At 43.3% G+C, this 13,110-nt stretch overlaps 1 protein-coding gene across 1 annotated transcript in view; it reads right to left on the bottom strand.

Annotated features, from left to right (window-relative positions):
- Positions 1-327: 327 nt before the first annotated feature.
- LOC115132409 (uncharacterized) overlaps positions 328-13,110 on the bottom strand; it is a 93,676-nt gene continuing 80,893 nt past the window's right edge. The window contains exons 4-9 of the mRNA XM_065020831.1: positions 7,295-7,515; positions 6,428-6,508; positions 3,701-3,809; positions 3,500-3,552; positions 2,244-2,396; positions 328-1,732 (exon numbers count right to left, since the gene is read on the bottom strand). Coding sequence (XP_064876903.1) covers positions 1,439-1,732; positions 2,244-2,396; positions 3,500-3,552; positions 3,701-3,809; positions 6,428-6,508; positions 7,295-7,515 — 911 coding nt within the window. The 3' untranslated portion in view covers positions 328-1,438. The remainder of the gene's footprint in view (positions 1,733-2,243; positions 2,397-3,499; positions 3,553-3,700; positions 3,810-6,427; positions 6,509-7,294; positions 7,516-13,110) is intronic.

Raw genomic sequence — 13,110 nt, 5'->3', positions numbered from 1 at the left:
GAAGTCACCCTGCTGTGTATACAGTGTACTTTAACAATAGATTGGGCTGGGTTGTTAAGAATGCCGTTCTGCAAAAATGTAGTATTGCCAAGCTTTGAACAACATATATTTGGGCAACTAGGCTAACAAGACGAATAACACACACTAAAAGAGACCCAAACACTACCTTGATGTCACAAAAAGCAGCAAGTAGTTTCTCCATATGTTCACTCCTCCTCCCTCTACAGTATACAGTATCTCCGCATGGCAAGCTGGTGAAAAGGATTTCTTTGGCTTAGAACAAAGCAAGTGTGAAAAAACACAAAAACACAAGACAAAACAGAAACATCATATTATATAACATTGTTCCGTACAATACTGTATGTATTAAGTGTCTAATTATATACTGTTACAAAGGTATTAAAAAGAGAATAATACTGACTTATTTAAAAGGATTGGCACACCTGACCTCTTTATATACACAACACTGTGTCCCAGACCTTACACACATAAGTCTGGTATTGTTTTCAGCAGTCACCATTGTGACACTGTGTGGATCTAGTTTTTCTAACTTCTGTCAGGCCATTGGCTTATCTGGGTTGAACTTGCAGTAATGAAGGGGAGAATTCCTTCCTGCTTCGTCTCCTACAGATTGATACAGTGAGATTAAGCACCAAAAGAAGACCCCTCTCCAGGTCACTACTAGGGACCTTTCTCCCCAAGCAATCACCTTGTCTGCTTATTTTAATAAATTGTATTCTACATTTTTTTTGGGTGACACACATGTACATTCTTGCACAGACACACACACTCACATGCCAACACACATCCGCCTGTACACACAGAAAACAAGCACAAACACACTGCTTTTACACGCACAGCAACACTCCTTACACGCACACGCACACACAGAACACAATAACACAAACATAACCAAACTAGCTCAGCTTCCACTCTGATAAGTTTGTAAACAGATTCAAGAATGTGTTATGTTATTTTCTCCTTTTTATGATCAACTGAGGACCAATTTGAGTGGTAGTGATGCAGTGCTTCAATTTATGGTTAAAGGATTTATGTCAGGAAGCTTTACACCTGATGACATGTGAAGGCAGGGCCCCTCCTGGGCATTGAAAATGACTACATGGTTGATGTGACCCAAGCTGCAGTCTTAGAGCCACTGGTGATTGACAACACAAAACCCTCCCTCCCCACCACCCAGTACTAACCCTGGCCCAGTCTCCAGCCCTGTATGACGTCCGCAACCCAGGGACAGGGACACAGCCCTCGGCATCATCATCATCATTCACATTATCATCAACACCTGTTCATTGTAGTCTTATGGTTACTTTACCATGGGGTTGTCCCTCCATTTTAATTGTTGAGGCATGTAGCCGAAGTGGGGCACACAGAGAGTCTGAAGGAGTGTTTATGTGAGGGTTAAGAGGGGTAGTTCTAGTCCCTAATGTCCGTGGTAGGATGGGGCCTTTGGGGATGTTCTGGGGGGGAAGGGTTGGTGTTGGAGGAGGGGTGTGGGATCTGATCCATTCTTTTCCAGGTGTTCTAGGGGGTCTTCAAAGCTCTGTGTCTGCCGTCTTGGTGGTGGAGTGGCCGTTGGTGGGAGGGGGATAGGTCTTGGCGGCCTCTTGGGAGTCCCCGTTAGCAGGCTTCTCCAGGATCTCAGGGGGTTGAGAGGGGCAACAGACACCAGGGTGTTTCCGTGGTTCTCCTCATCGACTGGGTACGCCTCCTCAGCCTGCACACACACACACATACACAAACACACACCATACACACACAGTCAACATCAACAGGCTGCTCGTCAATTATAAACAAACATTATGGATGTCTTTCCTCCACTAGCAGCACTGTCTTTGTTGAGGCACATACCCGGTGGAGGGTCTTTATCATGTGACATCGCTACTGACTGGTCTTAGAGAAAAGTAGCTGTATCTTTTTGACCAGGAGATGAAACAGTTGTATGCATACATGCACACACGTACACAGACACACACACCAAACACACACTCCTCATCTCATTACATTGCTCCACGCCACAGTTGGCCTATGCTCAAGGTTAACCAGTGGTGCTAAAATGTATGATAAAGTAGTATACAACCAATGAATTACAAGCTAAAGTCATACACAAATGAGATCTAGAAAACATGCTAATAGCTCTACAGTAATACATACACCTAGAGGCCTAGAGGTACAGTCAACCAAAACAATGGTCAGCCAGTGTAGTCAGAGATAGAAGGTGAACTGACCAGCCTCATGCCCTTGGTGTTGTGTCCACGGTAGTTCTTCATATAGTAGCATCCGATGATGGCAGCTGCCAGCAGCAGGCCAGTAATGATCATGGGCACCAGCACAATGGGAGTGTGTGTTCCCCACTGAAGAGCTGCCTCCACCACACCCAGCTACACACACACAAACACACACACACACACACACACACACACACACACACACACACACACACACACACACACACACACACACACACACACACACACACACACACACACACACACACACACACACACACACACACACACACACACACACACACACACATTCACATCGTTCCTCATGAAGCTGGTTGAGAGAATGCTTGATATAGGATTACAATTTTAAAAATCCAATAGATAACCCTATCACATTTTGGAACATATCCTATAGGATTTTATTCTCTAGGATAGAATCCTGTAGGAGTCCAATGGGACTGGTTACAAAATCTGATTGGATTTTCTATTGGATATTTAAAATTGGAATCCTGTAGGATTTCTTTACTAGGGGTTAAGCCATGCCACACTGGCTGTATCTATGGAGGGGACTCTGGGAAGCTATGGGAGATTGCTCTATAGAATTAGGAATTAGAATACTAGAATGAGAATGAACCTTCTTATGATGGTCCAAAGATCAGCCATTTTGACTATAATTCCATTACAATTGCCAATGCATCACGTGCCTACTTTTATTTTCCTGCATATGTTAAAGCAGGAAATGCATCACCTATGCCTGTACTGCCATTTATTCCAATTACACTGGTTTTGGATTTCTCCCTGACCAAGATGGCTGCCATTTTGTCCCCATTATGGAACTTTGAGGGTTTATGACATAGCCCCTCTAGTAATATAATAGAATCGCTATGGATTCCTCACTCTGGTGCCTGGGGACTGTTCAAGTCATGGTTAGTTCACTACCCGGCTTTATGCCAAGCCACTTTGTTATTTCTATTAAACCAGATTGTGATTTGTAAGTGGGGCCCTGCATAGCATTCCACTGCCTGGTTGGTTCCCTACATTGTCCATATCTCCCTCTTAGAAAACTATCATGCTACCTGTGTCGCAGTCCATTTAGAGTTGTGTACATACAAGATAGCATGTGAATCAATATATTTTCCCTCCCATTTATCGCTATGGGGATGAGTAGCTATAGTTGTTAAAAGTGACCGGGAATAAGAAGAAAGAAGGCTTAGTTTTCTGCTCCCATAAGTATGAGTGTGTTGAAGTGGACATACCTGGTCCTTGATGCCTTCACTGACCAGGCTCTCTGACAATTCTTTGACACCACCTGTAAGGAGGGACCAATGGGAGTGAGAAAAATATCGCATACAATATTCAGATTGTCTAGATTAGAATACTATAATGTTCAAAGAAACGCATTACTCTAACGTATTGTTATGGTTATCATTGTTATGAGGCAATACAGGGAAACCTACCATCAGCGCGTGTCAAAAGATATGTGTTAGAGTTCTCTTCCTGGAACACTTGAAGGTTGCAGTCCCCTGCGCACCAGGCTGAATCCTCCAAGATTCTTTTGGTCTCCAACTATGGGAAAGCATGTCAGTTTAACAATCATATATTGTTATGCTCAATTCTCAACTATAAACACAATGATTTATGTGTTAAAACCACATCACCATGATGATGACACTGATCTGTTTATTCTCACAGAAAGCCAGAGGTCCCCAGAGTATTTTGGCACGCCCTGTTCCAGTGACCCAATGGGACTAGACTGCGCCGACTGTTGTGGTTCTCCTACGCAGGGAGGATGTCTATCCTCATCGTAACTTCACCACACCAAACACACAATGACGGTCATGGTTTGAGCCGGCTACAAACATACACTCTGCTCTCTTTCTCAGCGTTCTCTCCCTTCTTCTGTAGAGCTAATGCCTCTCAGATACTTCACAGTAGACTTGCAGTGTTAAATGTTATGTGGGTGTGCGTGTGAATCTGTCCAGCTGAGTGTGTGAGTCAGTGTGTTCACCACGCCATATGCCATTGTGTTTGCGTAATGGAAGATGCATAGCGTCGGATGGAAAACGACGAAATCAGCGAACACACCCCATCTCTCTCTCTACCACCTTGGTCTTGAACTATGATATCATCACATTGCACAAGGGCCTTGGGATGGGAACTCTCCCTCCCCACTCTGTGTAATGCGATCCAGACAGCGCTTCTCTTCCCCTTAGGCCGCTATGTGCAAACACAGCATCCTCAGTCAGGAGTTCCACATCTACAGCTACAGCCTGGTCTCCCCATAACACTGAGCTATCCTATGGGTAGGAAGGAAGGAACCCTGCACAGCCCACATCAGCTCCCCATCCCTACTACTCTACCCTACAGTACAAAGCTAATTCGTGTTTAGTATCCAGTCTCCTTCTCGTCTTCCTCTCTCTGCCTCCTGTTCCCCCAGCCCCTCTCTCTCTCCCCCTCTCTCTCTCCCTGCTCCACCAGTGACTCATTTAAGCTACGCTCAGGACCTCTAATTTTTGTCACAGTGGGCCTCTCTCAGGGATGACCTCAGTCTCACTATTGGCAACCACAACACGATGTCTGCTTTTCTATTTATTTTCATTTAGATAGAAATGGCTCTACGAGATTGCCGTTTGTGATTGACATCTAAGGCCTTGAGTGAGACTGGTGTATGTGTTCTTTATAGTAATTATGTTATTATTAGCTGCTGCCATTTATAGTGTTGACTGAAACCTCAGAAAAGGGGACAACGTTTCTCATGGGAATTTACAGGGATGTTTTTTAGAGAACATTCCAGGACTTTTCTCATTGAGAGATTTTCCACGACTTTGGAGTGGATCTCGGTTCATGGGAACGGCTCCATGGATAGAAGGTGATAGATAGACATTACTCTTGTCTTATCAAGGCTTCCCAGCAGCTCACCCACTCTCTGTGAACACTTGTCTTTTTTCACTTGTTTCAGACCTGGTCCCCAAGCCAATTTCTCTGGTTGAATTCATGCTAGGATTAGCAGGCTAGACCCACACGTCAATCCCTTATTGTTCTGATAAGGTGTTTGTTTTTGTACATGGGTACATGTCTTCATGGAATTATCATGTCATCAGTCAACACTACCATGGTGTTTCATTCCATCTCACACTGAGGGTTCCACTACACCAGTTCCTCTCTACATACCCTGCTATTCTTCCATTGACCGTGGCCCCTGGAGCACACAGAGACGCCCAGGGAGGAAACATTGTCCTCCTCCCCGTTTGTCTTCTGTGACGACAGACGGACGGATGATTTAGAACAGCTAAAGAATGTCTGAAAACAGATCTGCCTTTATCAGGCCACATATTTCCAACAAGCTATTTGGAACATATTCATCTTAAACATATGAAGTGGGAATGAGACAGAGACTTCCTCCCAGGCCAAGGCGCTGGGAGCCAGATAAGGGCCAAGGCATATGAAACGTGGCACCAGGGCTGAAGGGTAAGGGGCTTCCTGTCTGTCTCTGTTCATCTCCCAGGCAGTTGGCTGGTACAGGCTGATATCTCTGTAAGGGCTGTGGTTGGAAACAGAATGTAGTACAATACCCACCGTGGTAGAGGCTGGGGGAGGGCAACTGTACCAGAGATACCCTTGTATGCGGCTTAGACTGTATTGTTCTGTTTTATGATAGACGAGAGCTAGGTGGGGTGGTCGAGCACAAAAGCTAATATGGCATGGGAAACGTCCACAAGGAGACATTTCATAATGACAGTGTGACGACCCTCCCACTCTGTCTGCCGTATTCTCTCTGTTATTTCCTTATTAGGATGCTGGTGGGCGGAGTTGGGAGGGTCGTCAGCTACATGGGAAACACCTGGGCCCGGTGTCTCCCAGGATAAATACACCACTTCCCCATTCATGGAGGAGACTCTCTCCATGCAGACACCCTCTGTAGATTGTGTTGTGGTTCTTGGTGGCCGTTTGTTTGTTTGTTTGTTTGTTTGCTTTGGCACCTTTCATCACCCTGCATTATCACATTCATGCATGCAAAACACTCACTTACACTACTGATTACTGATTACACACACCATTGTCTATTATACTTAGTTGCTTTAGGTAATAAATACATATTTTGCTACTCATTATCTCCACGTTGTCTCCCTTTGTTACGGGCTTTGAGCCGGTTCGTGACAACAGTAAAACATGTTGCTACTCACACAGCTGGTTTCTGAAGAAAGCTCCACCTTGACTGCATCCTTGTCCTTCACTGCCTCCTTGTCCACACACTCAACATTGGGCTGCAGAGACAGAGACGGCATGAAGCTTTCAACTCAAGTGTTGACATCATCAGATTCTGTAAGTTTGTCTCTCCATTCAATCACAATCTGTTACATTCCCTCTACAATGAGTTACGATATGATGAATTTGAAGTTAATTTGCAGTCCTACAGTTGTGTCAAGTTGGCTGGATGTCCTTTGGGTGGTGGACCATTCTTGACACACACAGGAAACTGTTGAGCGTAAAAAAAAACAGCAGTGTTGCAGTTCTTGACACACTCAAAGCGCTGTGTCTAGAACCTACTACCATACCCTGTTCAAAGGCACTTAAATCATTTGTCTTGCCCATTCACCCTCAATGGCACACATAGACAATCCTTCTCAAGGCTTGGAAATCCTTCTTTAAGCCCTTCATCTACACTGATTGAAGTTAACTAGTGACATCAATAAGGGATAATAGTTTTCACCTAGATAGTCTATGTCATGGAAAGAGCAGGTGTTCCTAATGTTTTGTTCACTCAGTGTATACACTAGATGACTGACAGGGTGCACTGTTTTGAAGCCACCGCACCTCCATTATGGCACTCCCCCTCCATTGTCAAAAAATATTTTGGAAGCTATAGAAATGAATACATTTGTTTTTGACACGTTTATTATATTACAGACACCGTAATGCATACTTTAAAATTATATTATGTGAGATAAATATACATATACATCATTGTCCTGAACTGTCTTTCAGAATTTCATAATGATACAGCATCTAAATATATTGTAGACATTCCCCATTAGTTAGGTATTACTCACATTCACAAGAACCTGTGTCTTGGGTACAACCAGTGCATCAGTTGCTTCAGTACCCTGTGTGTCTACACCAGGTACAGCCGTGGTTGCAGAAGTTTCACCTCCTGCTAAGAAGTCACTGGTTGGCACCATGGAGGAGAAGGCAGTGTCCTGGTCTGATCCAGGAGCACTGGTCCCAGTAGTGTCGTAGGCTGTGGCGTCGGCGACGGTAGTGGTCGTGTCGTCTACGGGGGATTGAGTGGTTGCGGTGGCATAAATACCATTAAAAAATGTTTACATTGAAAACATATTTTATACACAAGTGAAGCTGCTCCGAATAGGCTACCCAGTCCCCTTCATGAATCCTCCCAATCCCACCCTGGACAGGCAGACAGTACAACATAATAATAACAGACTGGACAGGCAGACAGCACAACATAATAATAACAGACTGGACAGGCAGACAGGACAACATAATAATAACATACTGGACAGGCAGACAGCACAACATAATAATAACAGACTGGACAGGCAGACAGCACAACATAATAATAACAGACTGGACAGGCAGACAGGACAACATAATAATAACAGACTGGACAGGCAGGCAGCACAACATAATAATAACAGACTGGACAGGCAGACAGGACAACATAATAACAGACTGGACAGGCAGACAGGACAACATAATAATAACAGACTGGACAGGCAGACAGGACAACATAATAATAACAGACTGGACAGGCAGACAGGACAACATAATAACAGACTGGACAGGCAGACAGGACAACATAATAATAACAGACTGGACAGGCAGACAGGACAACATAATAATAACAGACTGGACAGGCACACAGGACAACATTATAACAGACTAGACAGGCAGACAGGACAGTATAATAATAACAGACTAGACAGGTAGACAGGACAGTATAATAATAACAGACTAGACAGGCAGACAGGAAAGTATAATAATAACAGACTGGACAGGCAGACAGGAAAGTATAATAATAACAGACTGGACAGGCAGACAGGACAACATAATAACAGACTGGACAGGGACACAGGACAACATTATAACAGACTGGACAGGCAGACAGGACAACATAATAACAGACTGGACAGGCACACAGGACAACATTATAACAGACTAGACAGACAGACAGGACAGTATAATAATAACAGTCTAGACAGGTAGACAGGACAGTATAATAATAACAGACTAGACAGGCAGACAGGAAAGTATAATAATAACAGACTGGACAGGCAGACGGGACAGTATAATAATAACAGACTGGACAGGCAGACAGGACAACATAATAATAAGAGACTGGACAGGCAGACAGCACAACATAATAATAACAGACTGGACAGGCAGACAGGACAACATAATAATAACAGACTGGACAGGCAGACAGGACAACATAATAATAACAGACTGGACAGGCAGACAGGACAACATAATAACAGACTGGACAGGCAGACAGGACAACATAATAATAACAGACTGGACAGGCAGACAGGACAACATTATAACAGACTAGACAGGCAGACAGGACAGTATAATAATAACAGTCTAGACAGGTATACAGGACAGTATAATAATAACAGACTAGACAGGCAGACAGGAAAGTATAATAATAACAGACTGGACAGGCAGACAGGAAAGTATAATAATAACAGACTGGACAGGACAACATAATAACAGACTGGACAGGGACACAGGACAACATTATAACAGACTGGACAGGCAGACAGGACAACATAATAACAGACTGGACAGGCACACAGGACAACATTATAACAGACTAGACAGGCAGACAGGACAGTATAATAATAACAGTCTAGACAGGTAGACAGGACAGTATAATAATAACAGACTGGACAGGCAGACAGGACAGTATAATAATAACAGACTGGACAGGCAGACAGGACAACATAATAATAACAGACTGGACAGGCAGACAGCACAACATAATAATAACAGACTGGACAGGCAGACAGGACAACATAATAACAGACTGGACAGGCAGACAGCACAACATAATAATAACAGACTGGACAGGCAGACAGGACAACATAATAACAGACTGGACAGGCAGACAGCACAACATAATAATAACAGACTGGACAGGCAGACAGGACAACATAATAACAGACTAGACAGGCAGACAGGACAACATAATAATAACAGACTGGACAGGCAGACAGGACAACATAATAACAGACTGGACAGGCAGACAGCACAACATAATAATAACAGACTGGACAGGCAGACAGGACAACATAATAACAGACTAGACAGGCAGACAGGACAACATAATAATAACAGACTGGACAGGCAGACAGGACAACATAATAACAGACTAGACAGGCAGACAGGACAACATAATAATAACAGACTGGACAGGCAGACAGGACAACATAATAACAGACTAGACAGGCAGACAGGACAACATAATAATAACAGACTGGACAGGCAGACAGGACAACATAATAATAACAGACTGGACAGGCAGACAGGACAACATAATAATAACAGACTGGACAGGCACACAGGACAGTATAATAATAACAGACTGGACAGGCAGACAGCACAACATAATAATAACAGACTGGACAGGCAGACAGGACAACATAATAATAGCAGACTGGGCAGGCAGACAGCACAACATAATAATAACAAGCATTTCGCTACACTCGCATTAACATCTGCTAACCATGTGTATGTGACAAATAAAATTTGATTTGATTTGAGACTAGACAGGCAGACAGACAACATAGTAACAGACTGGACAGGCAGACAGCACAACATAATAATAACAGACTGGACAGGCAGACAGGACAACATAATAACAGACTGGACAGGCAGACAGCACAACATAATAATAACAGACTGGACAGGCAGACAGGACAACATAATAACAGACTGGACAGGCAGACAGCACAACATAATAATAACAGACTGGACAGGCAGACAGGACAACATAATAATAACAGACTGGACAGGCAGACAGGACAACATAATAACAGACTGGACAGGCAGACAGGACAGTATAATGATAACAGACTGGACAGGCAGACAGCACAACATAATAATAACAGACTGGACAGGCAGACAGGACAACATAATAATACCAGACTGGACAGGCAGACAGGACAACATAATAACAGACTGGACAGGCAGACAGGACAGTATAATAATAACAGACTGGACAGGCAGACAGGACAACATAATAACAGACTGGACAGGCAGACAGGACAACATAATAACATACTGGACAGGCAGACAGGACAGTATAATAATAACAGACTGGACAGGGAGACAGGACTACATAATAACAGAATGGACAGGCAGACAGCACAACATAATAATAACAGACTGGACAGGCAGACAGGACAGTATAATAATAACAGACTGGACAGGCAGACAGGACAACATAATAACAGACTAGACAGGCACACAGGACAACATTATAACAGACTAGACAGGCAGACAGGACAGTATAATAATAACAGACTAGACAGGTAGACAGGACAGTATAATAATAACAGACTAGACAGGCAGACAGGACAGTATAATAATAACAGACTGGACAGGCAGACAGGACAGTATAATAATAACAGACTGGACAGGCAGACAGGACAACATAATAATAACAGACTGGACAGGCAGACAGCACAACATAATAATAACAGACTGGACAGGCAGACAGGACAACATAATAACATACTGGACAGGCAGACAGCACAACATAATAATAACAGACTGGACAGGCAGACAGGACAACATAATAATAACAGACTGGACAGGCAGACAGGACAACATAATAACAGACTGGACAGGCAGACAGCACAACATAATAATAACAGACTGGACAGGCAGACAGGACAACATAATAACAGACTAGACAGGCAGACAGGACAACATAATAATAACAGACTGGACAGGCAGACAGGACAACATAATAACAGACTGGACAGGCAGACAGCACAACATAATAATAACAGACTGGACAGGCAGACAGGACAACATAATAACAGACTAGACAGGCAGACAGGACAACATAATAATAACAGACTGGACAGGCAGACAGGACAGTATAATAATAACAGACTGGACAGGCAGACAGGACAGTATAATAATAACAGACTGGACAGGCAGACAGCACAACATAATAATAACAGACTGGACAGGCAGACAGGACAACATAATAATAGCAGACTGGACAGGCAGACAGAACAACATAATAATAACAGACTGGACAGGCAGACAGGACAACATAATAATAACAAGCATTTCGCTACACTCGCATTAACATCTGCTAACCATATGTATGTGACAAATAAAATTTGATTTGATTTGAGACTAGACAGGCAGACAGACAACATAATAACAGACTGGACAGGCAGACAGGACAACATAATAACAGACTGGACAGGCAGACAGCACAACATAATAATAACAGACTGGACAGGCAGACAGCACAACATAATAATAACAGACTGGACAGGCAGACAGGACAACATAATAATAACAGACTGGACAGGCAGACAGGACAACATAATATCAGACTGGACAGGCAGACAGGACAGTATAATAATAAGACTGGACAGGCAGACAGGACAACATAATAACAGACTGGACAGGCAGACAGGACAACATAATAACATACTGGACAGGCAGACAGGACAGTATAATAATAACAGACTGGACAGGCAGACAGGACAACATAATAACAGAATGGACAGGCAGACAGCACAACATAATAATAACAGACTGGACAGGCAGACAGCACAACATAATAACAGACTGGACAGGCAGACAGGACAGTATAATAATAACAGACTGGACAGGCAGACAGGACAACATAATAACAGACTAGACAGGCAGACAGGACAATATAATAATAACAGACTTGACAGGCAGACAGGACAACATAATAATAACAGACTGGACAGGCAGACAGGACAGTATAATAATAACAGACTGGACAGGCAGACAGGACAGTATAATAATAACAGACTGGATAGGCAGACAGGACAACATAATAATAACAGACTAGACAGGCACACAGGACAACATTATAACAGACTGGACAGGCAGACAGGACAACATAATAATAACAGACTGGACAGGCAGACAGGAAAGTATAATAATAAGAGACTGGACAGGCAGACAGGACAGTATAATAATAACAGACTGGATAGGCAGACAGGACAACATAATAATAACAGACTAGACAGGCACACAGGACAACATTATAACAGACTGGACAGGCAGACAGGACTACATAATAACAGAATGGACAGGCAGACAGCACAACATAATAATAACAGACTGGACAGGCAGACAGGACAGTATAATAATAACAGACTGGACAGGCAGACAGGACAACATAATAACAGACTAGACAGGCACACAGGACAACATTATAACAGACTAGACAGGCAGACAGGACAGTATAATAATAACAGACTAGACAGGTAGACAGGACAGTATAATAATAACAGACTAGACAGGCAGACAGGACAGTATAATAATAACAGACTGGACAGGCAGACAGGACAGTATAATAATAACAGACTGGACAGGCAGACAGGACAACATAATAATAACAGACTGGACAGGCAGACAGCACAACATAATAATAACAGACTGGACAGGCAGACAGGACAACATAATAACATACTGGACAGGCAGACAGCACAACATAATAATAACAGACTGGACAGGCAGACAGGACAACATAATAATAATAGACTGGACAGGCAGACAGGACAACATAATAACAGACTGGACAGGCAGACAGCACAACATAATAATAACAGACTGGACA

Source organism: Oncorhynchus nerka, linkage group LG7 (assembly GCF_034236695.1).
Source record: "Oncorhynchus nerka isolate Pitt River linkage group LG7, Oner_Uvic_2.0, whole genome shotgun sequence".
Classification (NCBI taxonomy): domain Eukaryota; kingdom Metazoa; phylum Chordata; class Actinopteri; order Salmoniformes; family Salmonidae; genus Oncorhynchus; species Oncorhynchus nerka.
Note: the sequence above shows the minus strand (reverse complement) of the source record. Positions and strands in the feature narration are given on the sequence as shown.